Source organism: Mustela nigripes, chromosome 17 (genome assembly GCF_022355385.1).
Source record: "Mustela nigripes isolate SB6536 chromosome 17, MUSNIG.SB6536, whole genome shotgun sequence".
NCBI lineage: Eukaryota > Metazoa > Chordata > Mammalia > Carnivora > Mustelidae > Mustela > Mustela nigripes.
Genome location: NC_081573.1, coordinates 3164028 through 3189609, shown reverse-complemented (window position 1 = coordinate 3189609; position 25582 = coordinate 3164028). Strand labels below are relative to the sequence as shown.

The 25582-nt window shown below is 39.9% G+C and overlaps 2 protein-coding genes and 1 pseudogene across 2 annotated transcripts in view; 2 read left to right on the top strand and 1 right to left on the bottom strand.

Annotated features, from left to right (window-relative positions):
• LOC132005468 (zinc finger protein 11-like) overlaps positions 1-25582 on the bottom strand; it is a 331984-nt gene that overhangs the window by 67379 nt on the left and 239023 nt on the right. The window lies entirely within an intron of this gene.
• Positions 6298-16665, top strand: LOC132005496 (zinc finger protein 679-like). The gene is made up of 4 exons (XM_059382685.1): positions 6298-6355; positions 6876-6961; positions 10811-10936; positions 16270-16665. Exons 2-4 carry the CDS (start codon positions 6947-6949, stop codon positions 16288-16290), a joined length of 162 nt encoding a protein of 53 aa, XP_059238668.1. The 5' UTR covers positions 6298-6355; positions 6876-6946; the 3' UTR covers positions 16291-16665.
• The window catches only part of LOC132005778 (zinc finger protein ZFP2-like), a 15193-nt pseudogene continuing 6428 nt past the window's right edge, over positions 16818-25582 (top strand).

The following is a 25582-nucleotide window of genomic DNA, read 5'->3' as shown; positions in this document are numbered from 1 at the left end:
GGCAAGGAGCCTGCTTCTCCCTCTGCCTCTGTCTGCCATTCTGTCTGCCTGCGCTTGCTCTCTCTCCCTCTCTCTCTGACAAATAAATAAATATAAAATCTTAAAAAAAAACCTTCAGTGGCCCTTTTTCCTGAAGGGGTCCTTAAAACCACATTTAGAAAGAGAAGTGCACTCTGCTAGGACACATTTCTCTACAGTCCTCTCAGGATTTTTTTTTTTTTCATGTCTTATATCAGCTCTTTTCCAGAGTCTCTTGTCAAGGATTGTTTTAAGATGGTGATAGTGTCTTTCACTGGACCAAAGGGTAGATTGATTTCCTGACTAGTATAATAAAGGTTATACCTCCTTCTGAGGCAAGGTTGAACCTTTCTGTTTGTGATAAATAATAAAAGCTCTGGGCTGAGTTTCCTCAGCTGTGACATAAATCTGTTCACGCAGCATCTACCCGAGCCCCTTTGCCTCCCCTTGTGGGGTGTGGAGTGGGGAAGGGGCATGTGAACTGAAGTTCTTGCCTCCAGTTGTCAAATGATTAATAAAATCTTTTGTGTCCAATCTAGGAATCTCGTGCATTCTGTCAGCAGCCATGAAACTGGCAAGCTAATTTATTTTGGCTAACATCCTTCACATTTCTTGGCAGTCTTGGTGTCAAGGATGGTGCAATAAGGAGGCATGACTCTTTGGAAAGAAAGGGACAAAGTCTCTTTGTTGGTCTGGTTATGGAAAAGAAGGCTCTCTGGGACCAACAGCAAATTCTCTCATCCAGGTGTTAGACCAGGATGGTGGTGAGTAGGGCCTTCCACTGTCTTACTTGTTAATGAAGGCTGCTGTGTGGGGGAGTAGGATTGAAAGAAGCAACCTGAATGTGCTTTGTTCTTTCATCTTACCCTGGCAGAAAGATGAAGGGTCTAGAAGTGGTGTTTGTTCTTTTCCTGATGTGGGGGAGGGAGGCAAAAGGAGTCCCCACAGCTGATAAAGAGATTTGGGTGAATTAACATTGTAAGTTAATGTGGCTGAGCTGCATGTGGCCAGTAGCCTTCCAGAACCCCCCCCCCCCCCCAAAAAAATGTTCCTTACTAGCACCTTGCTTACAGCACACTGACACTCTCTCCCTCTGGACCTCCTGATGTCTTTGTCAGCCTAAAACCTGAATTCAACTGCTTTAGCCACAAGCTTCAACATGTTTGGCGGAGAGAAGGAACTCAAACTTGTATAGATTTGTTGGATCAGGTGCCATGCCACTGTCTTCCATGGTTGTGGGAAGGGAGGTTAAGTGACAAGGACTATAGGGTCAAGTATGGCTGCAAACAGGCAGGAATAAAGAAACCTCTAAACTAAGCCACAAAGGGGAGATGCAAAGGGGAAGCCAGCTCAGACCTTAAGGTGAAAAGCATTGGAGAATGAAAAGTTGGGGTACCTTCCCTACTGCCCTGGCCATCTCCCACACATCATGTTAGTCTCTTCTGGACCCTTGCATTCTCCAAGATCCTGCTCAAGGAATAACACAATCTTACTGCAGCCTCTGACTCATACAGATGTTAAACATTCTCATCTGTGTTCACATGGGGTGGGGGAGGCGGAAAAAGGGACCCAAACCAACTGATAAGGTTTGGGCAGAGTACATAGTGAGAGAATAAAGCTACAGTGATGATGCAGGTGCTAATTCCATACCCTGTTGCTCTTTCTACATCGGAATCTATAGTAGGGATTGATGTAGTAGGGATTGATGTTCTTATACTTCCCTGACCCATAGTGTCAGAGGGGATTATTCCCATCTGCTGAGGTGCAGGTAGAAAAGTTGAAATCATGCCCCATAGGGTTAATGAGGTTGAAACTAGAAGAAAATTTAAATCTTTTTCAGGGAACTGTCTTCCCCTATTCAACCACTGCATCTTTTCAAACCCCACCAACAATCCCACTAGCTGTCTCTGCAGAAGCCAGGAGTTCTGTTCCAGGCCATGAGCAAGCAAGACTCTGCATTCCTTACCTTGGGTAATGAGACCATGACCCCATCCAGTTTATACCGGCTCTCAGAGCTTTTCCATAGTCCCTCTTCTTGTCCTAAGATAACCTCCTGACATCAGGGGCTGAATTTTGCCTCCTTCTAATGTTAAGTCTCCACCTCAAAGTGAACATGGGATGTGTGTCACATATATATTTGTTCAACATTTATGCTCCATCTTTCCTCATGAACAGTCTTATGTTTCCCTGCCCTTTTCATTAATATGTATATAATCTTAACCCCTATGATTATTAAAAGAAAACAAAATAAAACTGTTCTTATCCACTTTGGGGAGGTGGATTTGAGGCTTGCCCTCCTGTTTCCTTGTCTGGCTGCCTCTTTTTGTTTGTTTGTTTGTTTGTTTTAAGATTTTATTTATTTATTTAACAGAGAGAGAGATCGATCACAAGTGGGCAGAGAGACAGGAAGAGAGAAAGGGGGAAGAAGTCTTCTGGCTGAGCAGAGAGCCCGATTCTGGGCTCAATCCCTGGACCCTGAGACCTTGACCTGAGCCGAAGGCAGAGGCTTAACCCACTGAGCCACCCAGGTGCCCCAGTTGGCTGCCTCTTGAATGAACCTTTCCTTACACCCCTGATGTCTCAGTGAGAGGTTTTGCTGTGCATTGGGCAGAGGGGCTCGGATTCAGTTCCAAAGTGTTCAGGAGTCACACTCCACTGCCATTTGCCACCCTGTGGGCAGGTCGGAATCTAGCATGAGTGTCTCTACCCTCTGGTATCCAAATGTTCACTCTATAGATGGTCTGTTTGTTGGCAAGTAAAAAGTCTAAGTGTCAGTAGCACTGAGTTGTCCATATTACATTTCTGACACTAGAGATGGCTGATAAAACCTGAAAATAATTAGAGTCCTGTTTTCCAATTAAGGTTTGTTGGAACTATGTGAGCAGACTTACAACACTTGATTCTTCCAGTGATTAAAGAAAACTTGGTGATTTTGTCATTTGGAGCCTCTGGCAAAGGGAGAAAGCCTCCACCTGAAGGCCCCCCTTGGGGTCTTAAACTCAAAACTCCCCTGGCAAAACTAACAGTGATGTGGATTCTAAAAGAGGCTATTCAGTTGCTACAGAGCTCTGATTAAAACTGAAAGCTGACCCACAGAGAACTTGGATCTCCCCAGCCCAGTATTTTCATTTTGGGGTAGGTGAACTTAGTAGGTATGGCTTACAACTGTAATTTACACATAGAATGGGATACTTCTACAGTAATAAAAACAAATGAAATTCATTTGTATTCAACAACATGGGATGGTTCCCATGAATCTAATGTTGAGTGAAAGAAGTCAGACACATGGAAATATATACTATTTAGGTATGGATCCTTAAAAAGGAGTCTGAGCACCAAATTCCATCATGGTGGTGGGGAAGGTCCCCCACACCAACAAGACACGAGCAGTGTGTCCTACAACTCAGCAATTCTACTGCCTAGAAACAGCATCAAATTCTATAGGTTAAGGCATCAGTCCCATAAGACTGCCTTCATCTCTCCCTTCAGATGCCTGTAGTAAGCCCACATTATCAACCTGTGCTTCTTACTGATGAGCTAAAGATAGGAGGTTCTGATGACCCTCTTTCTTGAATTCAATTAATTTGCTAGAACAGCTCACAGAACTCAGAAAAAGTTTACTTACATTTATTGGTTTATTTGGATATAATACATTTACAAGGAAATCCAACTCTCCCAACTCTCCCAAGCAAATTCTCAGCTATACAAGAAAAGTCAGGAGCTGTGTTCGGTGGACATTTTATGTCCCCTTCCCGTGCCTGAAACAAATCTTGCTGGCTCTAGGGTCTCTGATTCACCAAGTGTCTTCTAAATGTCTGTCCTGGTTCACTGATGGGTCACAGGAGCTGACACCTAATGGTGTCCACTGGGTTGTTGTGGCTGTTTGGCTTCAGAGCCAGCCATGCAAACATGAAAGCAGTATAATCATTCCACTCAGAGCTCAGAACTCAGTGTTTTGGGTTGTTGCCCATGTTCTAGTGATTTAGTTTTCCATGTTGGGCACTACAGGCAGTTTGATTAAGGACACCTTCTTTGTGGCTGCAAAATAGAAATAAACCTCAGCTATTGGTCTGTTGTCTGGTAATAACATGGTAAGGACTTTTTCTCTGAGGGTACTGACCACTGTCAAGGTGCTGATCAAGTCTGGTTCTGTGTTGATGTAGAGGCTATCAGTATATGCCAGGGTTGTGGCTGCAGGAGAAAGATGATGTGTTTGTCTCATGGTTTGGGAGGCTCATGCTCACTCCTCGCAGAATAATTCCATTGCACCTTTGACCTGCCTCTCCAGTTTATTGGTCATGCTTCACCACTGATGACACATTCATATAGGTTGACTCTGGCCACACCATTCTGGCCTTTAAAATGAATCTGCATCACCTTTTAGACTTTCCAGTCCATTTACAACTTGACCTATGTTATGCCTTTTGTCACAAAAACTATTTACTTCCTTTACTTCCTCCTGGCCCAACATGGTAAGGCAATTTGGTGATTGGATGTGACTGTCCTTCAAAAAGGGATTATCATGGGACGCCTAGGTGGCTCAGTTGGTTAAGCGGCTGCCTTCGGCTCGGGTCATGGTCCCAGGGTCCTGGGAACGAGTCCCACATCAGGCTCCTTGCTCAGCAGGGAGCTTGCTTCTCCCTCTGCCTCTCCCTGCCTCTCTGTCTGCCTGTGCTTACTTTCTCTGACAAATAAATAAAAAAGGGATTATAATTTCTCTCAGATGCTTCCAGGAAAAGGATGAGAGGAGTAGTGGAGATTATATGGAACTATGTTCCAAATCTGAATTCCATATCGACCATTCCTTGGCAGAATGTGGCTTTCCTTCCTTAGTGGCCACCCCAGGCCAGCACTGTTTGTATATCTCCAAGTGATAGCCCAGCCCAAATAGGGTTATGAGACACAAATGTAAATCTGGTTACATTTATAGAGAAGAGTTTGTCTCCTTTATACCTGAATCTCTGGGATGAAATGTTTGGGTAGAAATAAGTGATGACTGGGAAAAAAGTGAAACTGTAGATCTTGTAATGGGGCACATTGATTCTTTGCAGGCAAAGGAAACGCAAAAAACTGGTACTTTTTTTTTTTTTTTTTAAGGAATACCTTAGCCCCAGGACGTATGAGGAGAGAGGGGTGTTAATGATATTTTGTCCTTCTGTATCTCCTCCCCTAGGGCTTCCCTCCAGAAGCAAGTAACTTCCATCCTGCTACAGCATTCCAGCTGTTGCATGTATCTTAAATTTAACTGACTGCTAGCTCTCCCCTCACAGTTAAGCTGAGTATCTCCAGTGAGTGATCTTGGCAGACGTGGCCATAACAGAAGGAAAAATCAGGTGAGTATTTTCTATTTCAGTTTGAGTAATAGTCTGTAAGGGAAGGGGGCTTATCAAGAATCCAGGTGATTGAGTGCTCACATGTGGGAAAGGAGTTCTCCTTGGATAGAATGTATAAACCTAGAAAAATCTCATGAGAACAGGAGATAAATCTTGGTAAATTTATATGTGTGGGAAAAAATTCTAAGTGGAGAATATAGGATTTCAGTTGCCATGATAATAATAACCTAAACTTCCAGTCTCAAGAAAGGACTCTGAATATAAAAATTATTTAGTGGGAAATGACAGAATGGCTACTAAGAATTTGGCAACAGGGGTGATCGTCTCATCACAGATTGTGGTTGGATTCCTGGGGAATTTCTTAATTCTTTTCCACTTTTTTACCACTACATATATCCTCCGGTGGATGCATGTTAAGGTCTATAGATCTGATTCTCAAGCACCTGACTTAGTCAATTCCTTGTTTATTCTTTCTAAAGGAATCCCCCATACAGTGGAGGTTTCGGATTAAAGCACACACACACACCCGTTATTTTGGAGGTAAACTTGCTCAGTGTGTTTACAGTTGCCAGAAGGGTGTCCATCGGCACCACTGCCTTTTGGGTATCTTCCAGACCATCACGATCGGCCTCAGGAACTCAGAGCAGACAGAGCTTAAAACAAAAACTTCCAAGTTCATTGGCTTTTTGGTCACCCTATGCTAGAAGTTGCAAATGCTGGTGGTAAACATCATAATTCTTATTTATGTGTTTGGCAAAAGCATGGACAAAAATAGGACAGCAAAAACATCACAAAGCAAAAGGATCGGGCATATTGTTCTGGAATAGTTGGTGACAAAACTACAGAGTTGCTACACACAGAATTGCCGTCTTCCCTGAGGCCCCCCGCCCTGCCCAAGTCCAGGCCCTGCCCAAGTCCTGCCCCTGTCACCGCCTCTCTTGTCTGCACATGCGTAGTTGCCTGCAGACGCGGAAGTGAATGGGCTGAGTGACAGAAACGCTCGGGTGAGTGGATTTCGGATGTTCAGTCTCACACCAGTGGTTTGCGGCCTCACAGCCTCCAGTCTTCCATACCCAGGTTCTCTGGAGGTTACAACTGATGTTCTTGCCTGAACTCATGTTCAGGCCAACATGAGTCCCAGCGTCGTCGTGAGGCGCTCCAGGCCCGGTAGCTTCGGGGCGCGGCGTCCGTGTCCGCTTTCAGCCCCTGGATTCGTGGAGACGCCACTTCGGGCGCTCCACTGTCCTGCCCTGCCCCCGTCCCGGATGCGGGAAGGTGGGGCTCTATTCTGTGCCGCGGTTCGGGCTGCGGCAGCCGCAGAACACGTGGGCTTCACAGAGGAGCAGTGAGGTGGGAAGAAAAGGGGAGAAACCGCCTCACTGGCTTGTCTCTGTGTTCACGAGCCCCTCCTGGGCAGCGGGCGGCCGAGGACTGTCTTACTTGTTGAGGTCCTCCCCGTGTGCGTGGTTGTCACAGGAAGGGGGTGTGTGCGTTAGAGGCATTAAGAAGCCTGTGTTCACTCAGGGTCCACTTGTCAAGACTGATCTTATCTGAGAAACAAGTCCAGAGGAAGAGGAAAGGAAGAGGAGGCAGGAATGACTCATGCCCAGGTAAAATTCACATTCTTGATTGTTTCTTCTGTCTTTCCTAAAATGCTGGTTTTTCTAGATTTGGTAATGTATTCTCAAGGGACCTGCCTAACGTTTGCTCGAACTCACCCCAGCCTTGCCTCCTTACCCCCCATCTCCACTTACATTCCATCTCATCAGGACCTAGAGACAGGAACCTATGAAGAGACCCTGTTGGGGGATCATCAGGGGGAGGGTTTCATACTCAGGTGTGAATCAGAAACTGGGAGTGGGGCTTTGGTGTCAGTGCGGTTGGCAAAGGGGACTGTTTTAGGAGTTGCGTATGAATGCACTGTCAGTTCCATGTAGAGTAGCATCAAGAAGCATTGCATTAAGGGGCCCCAGGGTGGCTCAGTCAGTTAAGCCTCTGCCTTCCGCTCAGGTCATGATCCCAAGATCCTGGGATAGAGTCTGGAATGGGGTTCTTTGCTGTGGGGATAGGGGAGCTGGTTCTCCCCTTCCCTCTGCTGCTCCTTCTGCTTGTGCTCTCTCTCGCTCTCTCTGTGTCGAATAAATAAATACAATCTTAAAAAAAGAGGTCCTTCAGCAAAATAAGTCAGGCAGAGAAAGACAAATATATGATTTCCTGGATATTTGCAATTTAAGAAACAAAACAGATGAACATAGGGGAAGGAGGAAAAAGAGGGAAGCAAACCATAAGAGACTCTTAACGGTAGAGAACAAACATAGGGGTGATGGAGAGAGGTAGGTAGGTGATGGGGAGATGGGCTTTAAGGAGAGCACTTGTCCTGTTGCGCTTGGGGTGTTACATGTAAGTGATGAATGGTTAAACTCTGCTCCTGGAAAAAAAATTACACTGCACGTAAACTAACTAGAACTTAAGTACAAATTTGAAAAAGAAAAAAATGACCTACACATTTATGTGCCATATTAATATGCAGGAAGAGCTGGAAAATAAGACTGAGAAGGGTAAAACCTGTTGTCCCTGATTTTACAAAGCATTTGATGCTAAACAAGTGAATCAGCATGTTTCTAGTTCTAAAATATTAATAATTTGGGTTAGAGTTGAAAGTTCTGAAACTTATCAATGATAAAGGATGTTTTATTGTATAATTTGTTTTAACAGTTAAGTTCTTTAACATCACTCAAAGCATATCCATCACATGAAGACCCTTGCTCATTAAGGAACTTTTGTGTAGCCGGTGTTTTAGCTAAAAATGTTTCAGTCATTACATTGGAGCAAAAACTTAGTCTTTGTTATAACCAATTGTTACTAAAATGTTACATTTCTTTTGTTTTAAACATCACATGCCATATATCCTTGTTTTGAGGTAAAACCCCAAGCAGTGTTGCAGATTTTGGACAAAGAAGTAAACATCTCCTTCCCTGTCATGCCCTCCATCATCACTCACCAACTCTGTAATCACTGTTGCCTGTTCTCTGGAAGATTGTGTGTCTTTTAAAAATGCATTTACTGGGGTGTCTGGGTGGTTCAGTGGGTTAAAGCCTCTGCCTTAGGCTTGGGTCATGATCCCAGGATTCTGGGATCGAGCCCCGGATCAGGCTCTCTGCGCTGCAGGGGGCCTGCTTCCTCCTCTCTCTCTGCCTGCCTCTCTACCTACTTGTGATCTCTGTCTGTCAAATAAATAAATAAAATCTTGAAAAAAAATAGTGGTAACAATAGTAACATACTATGTGTGTACATATAAAATGACATTTTCTGCAGGTCTGTGTTTTTAACTTGGAACTTGTTTTATCTTTTCTCACTTAGGAAACCCGCTATCAATGTACTTTCAACACTATCTGTTACTTACCTGTGTGATTCTCAGGTTCAAGTCTAAATTCCTAACACCTGGTTCAGGTGCCAGTGAAGGAGCAGGAGGCTGGCTGAGGACAAAGCAAAAGCTGGCACCTTGCACCCCCCCCCTTCGCCCGCTCCCCTCCATATGTGTAGCGTTCCTCAGGCACCCCTGACTGCCATAAAATGATAAATAGTTAACTTGCAGAGATCACAGTCCTGCAAGGCAGGTTTGCAAATGTCCTTGAGATTCACAACAATAGCCCTAATGTCACCCTCCCCTCCATGAAAAAACGAAGGAGGCGGAGGTAGAAAGAAAAGTAAAGTTACATTTCTTCTAAACCTAAATCTCACTAACAAGGATGTTTGATAGCAGGAATGTAACATTCCACCAGGAGACTCCCAATTGTCTTTATGTTAGTGCCTCATTAGAGGGAAAGTGGCCTTGGCTTGATAGTAACCAGGCCTTCAATATCCTGATAGTGCTTTTTTTCTGCATGCGTGGGCTAACCGGCCAGTTCTGCTTCTGTAAGATTGCTTTGTCTGCTTTCGCGGGCGGGTCCCCTGACCCAATCCACTGACGCCAAGTATGCCTGTTCAAACTGTCAATCAATCAGCTCAGCCCCACCTGAAACTTGTTTGTATCTGTCTATAAAAACCCTGCACCAACCCAGCTCTGGACCTCTCGGCGTTATTGGCAACGAGCGGCGCAGAGGTCCAGGTTCGAACCTGCAATAAACGACCCTTGCTGCTTGGCTTTGACTCACGTCTCTGGTGGTCTTTTAAGGTGGGGGTAATATTCAGTTGGCATTTCACCAGCTTTGCCATTTCTTAGTTATCTGACCCAAGGCTAGTTTCTTAGAGTTTCTGTGACAGTTGCTTTTTCTATAAAGTGGACACAGATATTTCCCTAATGTTATTACACAAAATAATACCCATTTGAGTAATGTTTAGTACATCATAAGTGTTTAAAAAACTTTTGTTTCTGCCATTATAATCACCATCATCACGTTCTTGCATTTTAAACTTTCTTAAAAGGCACTGTGAACTTTGTAATCTTTAAAGACACTACTCATCGGATGCGGAAGAAGGGGAAACCTCCTACACTGTTGGTAGGAATGCAAACTGGTGTAGCCATTCTGGAAAACAGTATGGAGGTTCCTCAAAAAGTTGAAAATAGATCTACCCTATGACCCAGCAATTGCACTACTGGGTATTTACCCTAAAGATACAAATATAGTGATCCAAAGGGGCACGTGCACCCGAATGTTTATAGCAGCAAGGTCCACAATAGCCAAACTATGGAAAGAGAGTAGATGTCCATCAACAGATGAATGGATAAAGAAGATGTGGTATATATATACAATGGAATACTATGCAGCCATCAAAAGAAATGGAATCTTGCCATTTGCAACAACATGGATGGAACTAGAGGGTATTAGGCTTAGTGAAATAAATCAATCAGAGAAAGACAATTATCATATGATCTCCCTGATATCTGGAAGTTGAGAGGCAGAGTGGGAAGTTTGGGGGGTAGGGAAGGAAAAAATGAAACAAGATGGGATCAGGAGGGAGACAAACCATAAGAGTCTCTTAATCTCACAAAACAAACTGAGGGTTGCTGGGGGTTAGGGATAGGGTGGTTGGGTGATGGACATTGGGGAGAGTGTGTGCTATGGTGAGTGCTGTGAAGTGTGTAAGCATGATGATTCACAGACCTGTACCCCTGGGGCAAATAATACATTATATGTTAATAAAAGTAATTTTTAAAAGACACTACTCATAGTGTAGCTCCTCAAAGAAACAACTGGTGTGTCAAATGTGCTATCTAGCCCTTCTATGTAGTCCATCTTGTGATACATTTTATTTGTATATTTTGCTGTTCACAAAATTGTGGAGTGCACAATGATTTTGTGGCTTTATGTCCTCTGGTTGAGAAGTACAATAACACAAAATTATCTTACACTGAGTTGTCACTACAGCCAAATCAGTCTTTATACTTCTCTCCTATAATTTGTGTGAAGATAAGAACTCTCCCCATGGTCTCTTAGTGTAATGTGTTTTCATTACAGGTGCTGTTGACCTTCAGGGATGTGGTCATAGAATTCTCTCTGGAGGAGTGGGAGTGCCTGGACCCTGCTCAGAGGGCCTTGTACAAGGATGTGATGTTGGAGAACTATAGGAATCTGATCTCCTCGGTGAGGATAATGTCCCTCTAGATGTTGAGATCTGCCCTAGTGACTTTCTTGTGGGGCCCCTGCCCTGCTAGCCTGGGACTGATGCTATATCGACTCTGAATTGAAAGCTTCATGAGAAGGCACCTGGACGTTCATCTCCTCCTTTCTTCAGATGATCTGCCCACTCCTCACTAGATCAGTGTTGCTTTTACCACTTGAGTAATCATAAAACCTTGTAGCAAAATTTTAAAATATTGGATTCCCTGGTTTTACTCCTGTGCGTTTGAGTCAGTAATTCTCAGAAGAGAGCTAGATGTCTATAAAGGTAAAATATTTCCTAAGCCAGTCAGTGAACAAAATCAGTGTAGACCCATCTGTAACATCTTCTGTCCTCAGCTGAACAAGGGGCTGGGATTATGTTCTAGAAAAGCCCCAGCACATAGTTCTCCTTTCTTATAAGCAGAACTCTCTGACCCAAATAGTATCTCTATTTTGGAGCAAGGGACAGAGCGAAGGGCTGTGGAGGGCGAGCTGAAAATAGTGAAAAAACCAAGTGGGTGGGACTATACCGAAGATGCGAATACTGGTAGCAGCTGAGGTGGCCAGAGATGCAACTGCTTCATTAAATATTGTTTGGGAAACTTTCCTCAAAGAGGAGAGGTCTGTGAGAAAAGAAAAGTACTTGTGAGCCCTCAAAGGAACTCTCCCCCATTTCTCTGTTCTGCAGACATGACATTCCAGCTGATACAGAGACTATGTCAGTCTTTATCATGACCTGTGACACTCTTACCTGGCTGCTGTGACCTTTTTGGTCCCTTGGCTTTGAGAGGGATGAGAAGGGCTGTTTCATAGGGGTCCTCTTTTTCTCTGGTCTCTCCCTCCATACTTGATGCCAGCTGATTCCATCTGATCTGTCAGTTCCTCCATAGATCTGACTCCAGGACCTGTCCAGGTCTCATCCTCTGTTCCTATGTTTCGGAGATAAGAAAACATTGGCTGTTCCTCCATGGCACTTGGGGCCCCAAGGCTGCATGGGACTGTCTCAGGGCTTCCTGGTCATTTTGTCAGGCCTGCTCTTGCCACACATCAAGAGTATAACCAGGCAATATGGTGGGTTCTGAGATGATTTGTCAGCAGTACTATGCAGACAGTAGACAGAAATTCTCTTTGAAACCCAGTCCTACATGGGGAGCATCTCTTGTCTTCTCAAAGACTCTGCAAAATCGAACTCCCTTGGTCTACATCTCTTATCTTGCCTTATTCTCCTCCTGCACTCTGCCTGGGCTAGTAATGCAGACAATACTTGGCTTGTCTAGATTTTGTATTTTCTTAAGTCTGTGCAGTTTGGCTTGTGAAACATGTTTTCCTAGGTTCTGGAATAATCCTCTTTTTCTTCTCTGATAACCCACTTTTAGATGATGGACAACTTCTGGTGGACTTATCCACAGAGGGGTTTTATTGGGTAACAACATTTTTGAAGAAGAACATTTTGATTACTGTATTACAGTGCTGTCCTGCCACTTACAGAAGTGCCCAGTTAAGCCACTGAATGGGGTGGTCAGCAAGTCCTAGGGAGGCTGAGATAGGAAGTATCAGGGAAGTCTGACTGATGAGTGATTGTAGTTCTCTTTCTGTTCCTTTAGAGTGTCACAGAGTCTCTCAAAGACAGTGTGGCAGTGTTGATCAAATAGCTAATGATCATTCCCTTTGAGCCAGCAATCATAGATGTACAAACTTATCCCAAGGAGGACATATATTTTAAAATATATACTACATTACATTGTATGTTAATTTAAATATATATATATATATATATATATATATATATATAATCTCAAGATTTGCTTCTTGAGTGCTGAGGGTTATGGGTCAACAGCAGTTTCCCCCAAACCTACTCAAATTCCTGAACTTTATGAAAAAATTGTCTTAGTCCCTTTATTTCTATTTCACCTGACTTACCTATTACTAAAATACCTTCTTCTCAAGTTGGTTGGATTTGTAAAATTGGACATCTTGAGAAAAATTTTTTTTATTGAATTACTATATTCATGCCAGAAATCATTAAATTGATTTGCCATAATTTTTATATAGGATACCTTGCTTTTTCTGTAGTATATTTTAAGTTTTCTAAATATAATTTCTTGGATTTTATTTGAATTTTACTGATTTTCATATTTTGGTACAAAATGTTTTATTCTGGGGCGCCTGGGTGGCTCAGTGGGTTAAAGCCTCTGCCTTCAGCTCAGGTCATGATCCCAGGGTCCTGGGATCGAGCCCCACATTGGGCTCTCTGCTCAGTGGAAAGCCTGCTTCCCTCTATCCCTCTGCCTGCCTCTCTGCATACTTGTGATCTCTGTCTGTCAAATAAATAAAATCTTTTTAAGAAAGATTTATTTATTTGAAAGAGAAAGAGAAAGAGGATGAGAGAGCATGAGCAGGAGGGGCGGAGGAAGAGGGAGAATCTCAAGAAGTCTCTGCACTGAGCATGGAGTCCAACATGGGGCTCAGTCCCAGGACCCTGTGATCATGACCAGAGCCAAAACCAAGAGTGGGATGCTTAACCAGCTGTGCCCCCCGGGCACCCAAAGAAGCACTATGGTTTTTATATAACAAGGAAACTCAGTCTCAAAAAGGTTAGCATGCCAAATTGGTAAATTTCTATTTATAAAACATATTAAGTAAGTAATAATTTGGTTGGTATGTTCCTTTTAGCTAATCTATCCACATCTCCCCCAAAGTTCAGACCTTGACAAAACCTGCTAACTCTGTCGTCCCCACCACGGGACTCACCATCTTGCACACATGTCACTCTCCATTGTTGAATTCTGACACACTTTTATGGCATCTGCCTGTGTAGAGTGAGTTCATCCATTCTGCCCTTGATGCCAATGTCCAGAATTTTGCTTTTGATGCCTTCTAAGAACATTTTTGTACATGTCTATATGTAGGGCTCTCTTGAGTAAATGCTTATAAATAGAAAGCAATGGATATTCCTTTTGAGAAATTTCAGGGCAAATATTAGAATAGAGCTAAACCTGTATTCCTTCCACTGTATCATGCTAATTGCCTTCTTCATCTCTTCCATTCTCCCCCGTTCATTGATCTCCCCTGTTCATTGATTCATGGATCTGGATGAGGAACACTATTTTTTCCTTAGCAGATTGATTTTGAGCCCCTGGACACCCAAGTCTCCTCAGCGTTCCCTGTCCTTACCCATTCCACATTGTATAAAGATCCCTACTCTCCCAGAGGACAGCTAGTTCAGCATAGCAACATGCCTGGTCACTGTTTGAATCAACACATTCAGGAAGTGATGATTGAGATGCTCTTATCCAGGTGGGATGAGTCAGTAACAGTATTAGTAATACAACTCAATTCCTGTGCCTTTCTTGAAGCATTTCCCTGTATACTGGTGGGGTTTGCTATGGCCTTGTGCTCACTTCCTGAGTGGGCAGTAATAAACTGTTTAGTGCTCAAGGACATGTGGTCTGAGCCTGCAGGCCTAGATTCAGATTTTAGCTTTCACATTTTTTTCCCTGTGTGAATTAGTGTTGGATACATAAACATGATGGGCCTGTTTTTTTTTTTAATTATTTTATTTTTATTTATAAATTTTTATAAATAATAGTTTTATTTATTTGTGTGTGTGTGTGTGTGAGAGAGAGAGAGAGAGAGAGAAAGAGAGAGCACAGGAGCAGGCAGAGTGGCAGGCAGAGGCAGAGAGAGAAGCAGGCTCCCTGTGGGGCAAGGAGCCTGATGCAGGACTCAATCCCAGGATGCTGGGATCATGACCTGAGCTGAAGGCAGCAGCTTAACTAACTGGGCCACCCAGGCATCCCCAGTCCTGTTGTTTTAATCTGAAATACTATGATAACATATCTCGAAAATATTTTAAATATGTTCATGCTGTTAGAAAGAAAGATTTTGAATGTTGTATAACATACAGCAAGGACTGGAAATTTACCTTTCTTTCCTAATATTTCTTGACCTCCTCCTGTGTTTAATATGTAATTGGCCTTTGCCCACAGTATATTGTATTTATATTCATTTTGTGATTTGTTTCATCTTAGTGTTTTCTGCCTTAGTAAAATTTCAAAGCACATACTTTGCAGTACATGTATTCTGTGACTACAGAATCACATTATTAAAGGCTGCTTCACAGTTTGGAAATAGCTCTGTTGATTGGTAGTTAACTGCAGGTATGAAATCATAATTCTGAATTCTGATTGCCTTCCCAAATTCTTCATCTTAAAATATTATGTATTTACCTGCACCAGATATTTAAAAAGTCAGTGGTTATTTTTTTTAAGATTTTATTTATTTATTTGACAGAGATGATGAATAGGCAGAGAGGCAGGCAGAGATGGGGAGAGAGGCTCCCTGCCGAGCAGAGAGCCTGGTGTGGGGCTTGATCCCATGACTCTGGGATCATGACCCAAGCTAAAGGCAGAGGCTTTTAACACACTGAGCCACCCAGGCGCCCCAAGTCAGTGGTTCTTAACATAGGTTTCAATGTTCATATTATGTATTCCTTCTGGAGTAGGAGCTCTGTACTTTGTTTTGAAGAAAGAAGTCTTTAGAATGCCACAGATTATAATGGTTTTTAATTGTTTTGGCTTCTTATTTATCTTCTGGATTTACTGTGGATTTCTAAAATGTTTATTCATTTTATTATGATTTATAGATAATTGTTTTTAAATATCTTTTGTGTATTATGACTGTCATGCACCAATGGTTAATGTTGTGAAATGCCTATTCTGCATGAATATAGAGGGTTTTATTATAGAACTTCAGAACAGTATTTTGTTATTCTTACAATGGTGTTTTATCAAGTTCTTCTCATTTTCTCAGTGCTATTTTTATTTTGTAATTGTGAATTGCCATTTTTTGTTAGATAGGTTGTTAAGATAGTATTTACCATTTTTATCTATAGTCCTCTGCTTTATTGTACCTATATAATTAGGTATGTGTATACGCATTAATATAATATTGCTTTCCTTCAAATATGAAACACCCTAATGTCCATGCCAATTGGTGAATTCTTTGGGGTGGCAACAGAAAGATATCACTTTGTTTAGGGCTTATGTAAATACTCTGAGTGGTTTGCTCATAGGGTGTTAGAACTGGGCTTTCCTGAAAATAATTTTATCTGTGTGTAAACACAGATGTGTAAATAAACACCCTTTGTTTATTGAGGAATCCAATTCCCTTTATTCCTAAATATTTGTGTACTGTGGTTGAGAAGTTTTATAACTATATCAGCATTACTTTTGGCCTAATATTATGTTTTCAAGGTAAAATATTCACTTTATAACTCTATTAATAGGGAATCTATGGTTCTTTATATCTTTCAGATATCGCTATTAGAAGTATGATTAAGGAATTATCACCAAAAGAGGGTATTAACAAAGAGGAATTATTCCAGACATTGATGTTGGAAAGACACAAAAGAAATGACATCAAGGATTTGGGTTTCAGAGAAGTTCTGAAAAATATGCATGCGTTTGAAAGTCCGTATACATATGATGGAACAAATTACAAAGAAGTAACCACAGCCCATAACCAAAATTTCAGTGGTAGAAGAGATTAGCACTACACCAAACCCTGGAATTATTTCCCTCTAAAGCAGAGTGTTTCTGTAAGAAAAAGAACTTATCAATATTACAAGCATGAAAAATCATATAAAAGTATTTGTTAAAACTAAAAAAATAACATAACCTGTGCAGGAAATAAGTATATAAAATGTTTTGAAAATGGGATTGGATTAATAAAATTTCAGTCACATCTGGATGACTTCCAGAAGTTTCAAACTGAAGAGAAAATTTATGAATGTAATCAAGTCGAGGATTTGATCAACAGTAGTTTTGCTTTACCACTTCAAAGAATTCCTACTAGCATTGATATGAATATTTGTAATAAGTCTGGGAAACTTTTTATACTTCCTTCATTACTTATACATCAAAAAACACCTATTAGTGAAAAGCCTTACAAATGTAATGATTGTAGGAAGGCCTTTAGAGAAAGCTCAGACCTCACTAGTCATGAGAGAATTCATTTTGGGCAGAGGGCTTACAAATGTAATGAGTGTAGCAAAGCCCTTTCCCAATTTGCAAAACTGACTAGGCATCAGAGAATCCATACCAGTGAAAAACCATATAAGTGTAATATATGTGGCAAGGGCTGTAGGCAAAATTTAAATCTTGCACGGCATCAGAAAATTCATACTGGAGAGAAACCTTACAAATGTAATGAGTGTGGCAAAGTCTTTTCTGAGGATTCAAGCCTTACTTGATATAGGAGAATTCATACTGGAGAGAAACCTTATAAATGTAATCAGTGTGGGAAGACTTTTAGAGGAAGCTCAAATCTCACCAATCATTCTGGGCAGAGACCTTACAAATGTAATCAGTTTGACAAATCCTTTAACCGGATCTCACACTCACTAGAGAATCCATACTGGAGAGAATCCATACTGGAGAGAAACCATATAAATATAATACATGTGACAAGGTCTGTAGTCAACATTCAAATCTTATAATTCATCAGAGAGTTCATACTGGAAAGAAGCCTTACAAATGTAATGAGTGTGGCAAAGCCTTTATGAAACATTCAAGCCTTACTCAACATAAGAGAATTCATAGTGGGGAAAAGCCTTATAAATGTAAGGAATGTGGACCAGTCCTCTAACTTTGTCAAACATCAGATAATTCATACTGGAGAGAAGGCTTATAAGTGTAATGAGTGTGGCAAAGCCTTTAATGTGTGTTTAAGCCTTACCTGACATCAAAGAATCCATACTGGGGAGAAGCCTTACAAATGTAACGAATGTGACAAGGCAAATCTTACTAGACATCAGAAAATGCATACTGAAAAGAAACATTGTAAACCTAATATATGTGGAAATGCTTTTTTTAAAGATTTTATTCATTCATTTGACAGACAGAGATCACAAGTAGGCAGAGAGGGAGGAAGCAGGCTCTCCACTGAGCAGAGAGCCCAATGTGGGGCTCGATCACAGGACCCTGAGATCATGACCTGAGCCGAAGGCAGAGGCTTTAACCCACTGAGCCACCCAGGCGCCCCTGTGGAAATGCTTTTATCCAAAGATCAAGCACTGGGGATTCCCAGAGAATTTGTGGTGAAGAGAACCTCACAATGTCAATGTGTGTAGCAAAACCTTTAATGTGTTTTCAAGACTTACTCAACATCAAAGAATCCATACTGAACAGAAACCATATAAAAGTCATGTATTTGGCAAAGCCTGTAACAAGGGCTCACAGTTAAGTAGACACCAGAATATGCATCTTTGAAAGAAACCATAAAAATGTAATGGGTATGGCCAGGCTTTTATGCAAAGATCAAACATATATAATATCTCCTACTGGAGAGAAATCTTATAAATGTAATGAATGTGTTAAATTTTTATCAGATGTTCAAATGTTTACTTTAGGGGTCATGAGAGAATTCGCATCAGAGAGAAAACATACAAATGTATTGAAAGTGGCAAGACCCTTAGACAATGATCTAATCTCAAGATTTACCAAAGAATTTATATTGTAGAGAAGCCTTAAAACTGTAATGAATGTGATAAGTTGTTTAACCATTTCTCACAATTGGCTACATATAATTCATAGTAGAGAAAATGGTCTCTTAAGCTCTTCTGAAAGATTATTCAATTTAATTCTAAATAAAGTTAATAATTGATGATTGATTAAAAATCAATAATACCTATAATGGCTGTTAAAGTTAAAAGGATGCCTGTGGAAAAGTCCTCTACCTTCATTTTATTAAATAGTTTATTTCAGGTTTCTTGAAAAGGCCAAATTACTATCAGTGATTTCCATCCTGAGGTTTGAATTCTGCTGATATTATACTTTAATTATAATCCTTTCATGTCACCACAAAGACCTCTTGGAAGGGTTTAATAAGATAAAAGGGTAGACTTCATTAGGTGATGCTCATTCATGTCCAGAATTTACTGGAAGAACAAGAACACTGAAATTATAATCCAATATAATATAAATTTGAGTGACAGCATGAGTGGCATATAATAGATGTAAAACTACTATCTAAGTCATGATTAATATGTTAAGGACCCTCTTGTCCAGATTTGTTGGAATGGGGCTCTTATGGTGGAGCTGAGGAGAGGGTACTGAATGTGGCCTAAACTTTCTACCAGTGCCAAATAAAAAGTTCACAGCCTTTCTCATCAGCCTATATAGGTTTGAGGTAGAATGGGAGGAAGGGTGGGAGACTTAAAAGTTTTTAATAATCAAATTTTTAAAAATGAAGTTAGATGGGGCACCTGGGTGGCTCAGTGGGTTAAAGCCTCTGCCTTCAGCTTGGGTCACGGTCCCAGGGTTCCGGGATTGAGCCCTGCATCAGGCACTCTGCTCAGTAGGGAATCTGCTTCTCCCCCTGCCCTCTCTCTGCCTGTCTCTCTGTCTACTTGTGATCTTTGTCTGTCAAATAAATAAATAAAATCTTTTTTAAAAATTAAGTTAGAATAACTCAACACTGAACGTTTACTTTTGAAGTGTCTCACTCCTTGGTTGGGAAAGACCATTTTTCCTGGTGCTAATACCTTTGCTGCTGCACAGGTAGGATTCTTTATACAATATGTTATGGGAAGTGTGAAATACTGTTTAGATAAATTGTGATATTTTTGTGGTAGTTTCATGAAAATTGATGTGTAGAAGTTTTATCAGACAATAAATAATGATTTAATGATTTTACTAAGAAAGAAATTTTTCAAAGGCTAGAAAAATCTAAATTTGAGAATACATCAACAAGCCTTATGGTTTATGGTTCTTTTTCAACTGTCTTAGAAATTCACTTTAATTTTATTATAAAATTTTTCCTTACCACTTTTCCCTCGACACCTTTTAAACTAATTTATATATTTTTATTTACATTTCATCCCTTTAGTAAAAAAAAATTGGAGGCTGTATGACAAAAGGGTTGTTTTGAAACTTGTACAACATAAAAATGAGAGGTTCAAAGGAAGTGCTTTATGAGTGTACAGAAAGAGGGTCCTTCATATCTTTAGTTCAGTAATAACTGCAGTGATGCAAGATGAACTGACAGACATCTTGAAATGTGAAGGCAGGAGACCTAAGTGCTTCCAGTTACACCGGAATTTTGGTTTAAAATGTGCTCATTTCACCTCAAAATATGTAAAATCACGGGGCACCTGGGTGGCTCAGTGGATTAAAGCCTCTGCCTTCGGCTCGGGTCATGATCCTGGGGTCCTGGGATCGAGCCCCCCATTGGGCTCCCTGCTCATTGGGGAGCCTGCTTCCTCCTCCTCTCTCTCTCTCTCTCTCTGCCTGCCTCTCTGCCTACTCGTGATCTCTGTCTATCAAAAAAAAAAAAAGTCATCCAATTCTAAAAATGTATTCTTCTATGAGGATTTATATCCTTAAAAAAAAAAAAATATATATATATATATATATATATATGTGTGTGTGTAAAATCTCTTCTTTTCCTGCCATTATAACTGCTATCCTCATCACTTGTACTGCAGTGGAGTTTGGGCCCTATATCTCCAAGGTCTTGAGGCCAGAGACAATCTGTCAGAATGTTTTCCTGAATTCAATGTAAATATATTAGACATTTGTTCATTTTATTTATATATAATTCACATGCCATAAAGTTGATACCTTAACAGTGTACAACTAAGTGGCTTTTTGTGAATTCACAATTTTGTAAAACCTATCACTACTAACTCCAGAGCAATTTCAAAACACAAAACATCACAAAAAAGCATTTAAATACATAAAACAGTTAATTATAAAAATAAAGGAACTTTTGATAACACGATTATAGTACAGGACTTTAACACCCCATTTACATCATGGTTCTTACCTTTCCCTTATTGATGTGGTGTATCACATTGATTTGCAAATCTTGAACCACCCTTGCAATCCAGGAGTAAATCCTGCTTGATCATGGTGTATGATTCTTTGAATTTGGTTTGTTAGAATTTATTCAGATTTTTTTGCATCTGTGTTCACCAGGGATATTGGCCTGTAGTTCTCTTTTTTTAGTGGTGTCTTTATCTGGTTTTGGTATCATGATAATACTGGCCTCATAAATCGAATTTGGAAGTTTTCTTTGTTTCTTTTTTCTTTCTTTCTTTTTTTTTTTTTTTTTTTTTTTGGAAAAGTTTGAGAAGAGTAGGTATTAACTCTACTTTAAATGTCTGGTAAAATTCATCTGTGAAGCCATCTAGCCTGGACTTGAATTTGTTGGGAGTTTTATGATTACTGATTAAGTTTCTTTTCTGGTTATCAGTCTGTTCACTTTTTATTTATTACTTTCTCCAGTTGTGGAAGTTTATGTTCTAGGAATTGATCCATTTCTTCTAAGTTGTTCAATTTGTTGGCATATAGTATTTAATAACATTCATGTACAATTGTATTTCTATGGTGTTGGTTGTTATTTCTCCCTCTCATTTGTCATTTTATTTGAGTCCTTTCTCTTCTTGGTAAGTCTGGCTAGAGGTTTATCAATTTTTTTGAGGTTTATCAATTTTATTGTTTTTTTTTTCAAAGAACCAGCTCCTGGTCTTATTGATCTGTTTTGTTTTAGTTTCTACATCATTTATTTCTGTCCTAATCTTTACTATTTCCTTTCTTCTGATGGTTTTAGGTTTTATTTTTCTTTTTCTAGCTCCTTTAGGTATAGTATTAGGTTGTTTATTTCAGATTTTTCTTGCTTCTTGAGGTACTCCTGTATTTCTGTATTTCTATAAACTGTATTTCTGGGGAACCTGGGTGGCTCAGTCATTAAGCATCTGCTTCGGCTCAGGTCATGATCCCAGATTCCTGGGATCAAGCCCCACATCAGACTCCCTGATTAGTGGGAGGCCTGCTTCTCCCTCTCCCACTCCCCCTGCTTGTGTTCCCTCTCCCACTGTTTCTCTCTGTCAAATAAATAAATAAAATATTTTAAACTGTATTTCTATAAACTCTCCACTTAGAACCACTTTTGCTGTATCCCATAGATTTGGGGCCATTGTGTTTTCATTTTCATTTATTTCCATATACTTAAAAAATTTTTAATTTTATTTCCTGGTTGATCCATTCATTGTTTAGTAACATGTTGTTTAACGTCTGTATATTTGTCATCTTCCCACATTTTTTCTTATGGTTGACTTTTTTTCATAGCATTGTGTTCAGAAAATACACATGGTATGAATTTGATCTTAAATTTGTTGAGGCTGTTTTATGGGCCAATATATGACGTATTCTGGAGAATGTTCTGTGTGCATGTGAAAAGAATGTGTATTTGCCATTTTAGGATGGAATGTTCTGAATACATCTGTTAAGTCCATCTGTTCCAGTGGGTCATTCAAAGCCACTGTTTTCATGTTGGCTTTCTGTTTAGGTTATCTGTCCACTGATGTAAGCAGGGTGTTAAAGTCCCATACTATAATTGTATTATCAATTAGTTCCTTTATTTTTGTAATTAACTGTTTTATGTATTTAAATGCTCCTATGGAAAAAAATGCTCTGGTGTTGGGTGCACAAATATTTATAATTGCTTTATCTTCTTGTTGGCTTGTCCTCTTTATTATTATTATTTTTTAAGATTTTATTTATTTATTTGACAGAGATCACAAGTAGGCAGAGAGGCAAGCAGAGAGAGAGGGGGAAGCAGGCTCCCTGCTGAGCAGAGAGCCCAATGCAGGGCTGGATCCCAGGACCCTGAGATCATGACCTGAGCCAAAGGCAGAGGCCTTAACCCACTGAGCCACCCAGGTGCCCCAAGACTGGCTTTTTGAACAGCTAAACGTAATTGACAGAATCTGAGCTTCACTGGGAAAAAAAAAGAAGACTCAATCACATGAAAGAGGAAACATTACAACAGATAACATAGAAATACAAAAGATCATAAGAAAGTCTAAACAGTCCAACGCATTGGAGAACCTAAAAAATACCTAGAAATATACGATCCACAAAGCCTAAATCACAAATAAAATCTTAACAGACTAATGACAAGGAAGGACATGGAATCAGTTATCAAAATCTCCCAACCAAAAAATAAGCCATTGGGCTGGAGGGGGCAGGGATCAGGGTTTGGTTTTCTCACTACCCCTCTAATACTCCAGGAGTTTTTCATGTGCTTGAGCAAAGGAAACTTTTCTTACATAGTTGCACACAAAGATTTCATTTCTGATTTTCCCTAGACTGTGCTCCAATCTGCTTGTTTCAGTCCATTGCAAAAGGGGAAAACTTTTCTGATGGTTAGATCTGTCACCAAATATTGTGATCTATTCACTATGTTGAAGATCACTTGGTTTTTACCTGTAGCCAATTTCTCTTTATTCCCGTATGATACTACTGATTATACTCACAAGCCTATGGGTGTTAACCTATGAAATTACATTGCTACAACTAGGTGTTCGCCTATTTTGAGTCCATCTTTCCCCAGTTGTAACCATACAGGCTGAACTAAACATCATTTTTGTCAGTTGTATGACCCCTGGTCCCCCCATATTCTTTTCCTTATGTAAATATGATCTGTTTCCCTGTACCCAAGGAAAATGAATATGGGCTAACTCCCTTCTCAAGGTTTTTAGAAAAGACCCCTTTAGGATGAAATGATTTTTCACAAAATGTCATATTATCATACAAAATGCATTCATCATTGTGCACCTCATCCTATTTTGTACAATAATTTTAAAGCTGTGTACTTACTTCTTGTCAAAATTTTGCAAAAATGGTATAATAAAGATGCAGGGACTTTCAATGCCATAAACAGGCATATGTTTTTGAGTTCCTAGGCAAATTCACTGTCACTGTTATTAATCCACACTTTTAATATTCCTTTTTACAAATATAACATGTACTCATTTTTTTGAACTCTATTCATTTTAGGGCCTTCTAATAGGTAATGAGAATATTGACATTTATCTGAGTATGGAATCCTGGAAAACAGTATGGTTAAGAAATTCCTTAATGCTTTCTCTTCCAGGAAACAGCTTACAGCAAAAAATACCCCTTCTTATATTACTTGGTAGGACTTACAGTCTATAGTTTACTTGGAACAAAGCCAGGCACAAGTCCTTTAAAGTACCCCACCCTTTTGTAAATAATTAGGTGAACTGATTACCCCTACTGATCAGCCAGAATTCAATACCTGTAACGTGACTTAATCAAATATTAAGTTCTCTCCTTCTTCCAAGGTTCCAGAACCTGAACACTGGCTCATCTTAAGACTTTAATTAGGAAAAACACTTCCTGCTAACAGACCCTCAAAAAAGAGGGCTGACCTCAGGGTAAAATATTTTCTGATCAGGATACCTGCGTGGCTCAGTTGGTTGAGTGTCTGACTTGTGATTGTGGTTTAGGTCATGATCTCATGCGTCCTGGGATCAAACTCCTACAGCAATGCCTCAGGCCCTGCTTCAGGCTCTGCACTCAGTAGGGAGTCTGCTTAGGATTCTCTCTCCCTCTCCTTCTGTACCTCTCCCCACTCTCTCTCTAAAATAAATAAAAATCTTTAAAAAAAATTTCCTGATTAACTATACGTCATGCTATCTGCTTATATACTACCACATCTCTTCTTCTTGCTAGTCTTATTTACTCCTTTTTAGAAAACCTTTTTCTCCTGTCAGACATTGAGATTTTTGTATGTCTTATGATCAGAGAAATTTCTCTATTGCAAGAATGTTTTGTATATATCTCTCTCCTTACCTAAGTCTAGATTTTTAAATTTTGATAGTGATAAATACATGTTCCATGTGTGCTTAAAAAGTGTATACTCTGTTTTTGTGATGCAGAGTTTAATTTTTAATTCACCTAGGTTTGTGTTTTTCTAAAATTTGAAATCTAATGATTTTGAAATCTTTAATCTTTAATAATTTGCATCCTTTTTATAATGTTATAAGAGGGAGACACATATCAAAGTCTTCCTGTGATTGAGGAAATACTTTTTTTTCACCTGTGAATGTGTTCATTTTGCTGACTTATAAATTTTATAAGCAACAGAATTCCCCATAAACAAAATAGGTGCATGGCTTTCACCTATAATTGGCTTCTCCACAACTGTTTGATGGAAGTTCTACAACTTCCACAATCTGATGGAACTTTGCTTGTGAACATGGGAGTCCATGCTGAAACCAACATGTATTGTTGACAATATTGCATAGTACAGCATAATCTATATAATCTACCTTCTGCTAGATCTCCAAATGTATCCCCAAAACTATTTTTTAATGTGTAGGAAACAAATTAATGGGATGATTTGATAATATGATTGGATTCTTTCTTCAGCTATATCTGGATGACTTACATTTAAAACCAAAGATGTACATTATGAACATAATCAAGTTAAGAAATCTGTCAAAATGGATCCTTACTGTCACAACCTGAAAGAATTCTTCCTAGTGTCAAAACCAACACTTGCAAAGGTAGGAAATTTTTGAGCCATCCTTTATTGATAACAAAATATCACAGTTATTGGGGGAAAAACTGCAAAAGTAATGAACTTGCAAAGTCTTTCAGATGAATTTTCACTAGTCAGACATTCATAGTGGGGAGATCTTAAAATTATACTGAATGGGCACCATATTTAAGCAAGTGTAAAACATTACTAAACATCAATAAATAGCTACCTCAGAGAAATCTTAAAATGCAATATACATGGCAACATTTTCAC

Excerpts from the sequence above, each read along its gene's own strand:
- LOC132005496 (XM_059382685.1), top strand. Across the intron at positions 10,937-16,269 it reads ATAGGAATCTGATCTCCTCG|ATATCGCTATTAGAAGTATG; the intron begins GTGAGGATAATG and ends TATATCTTTCAG.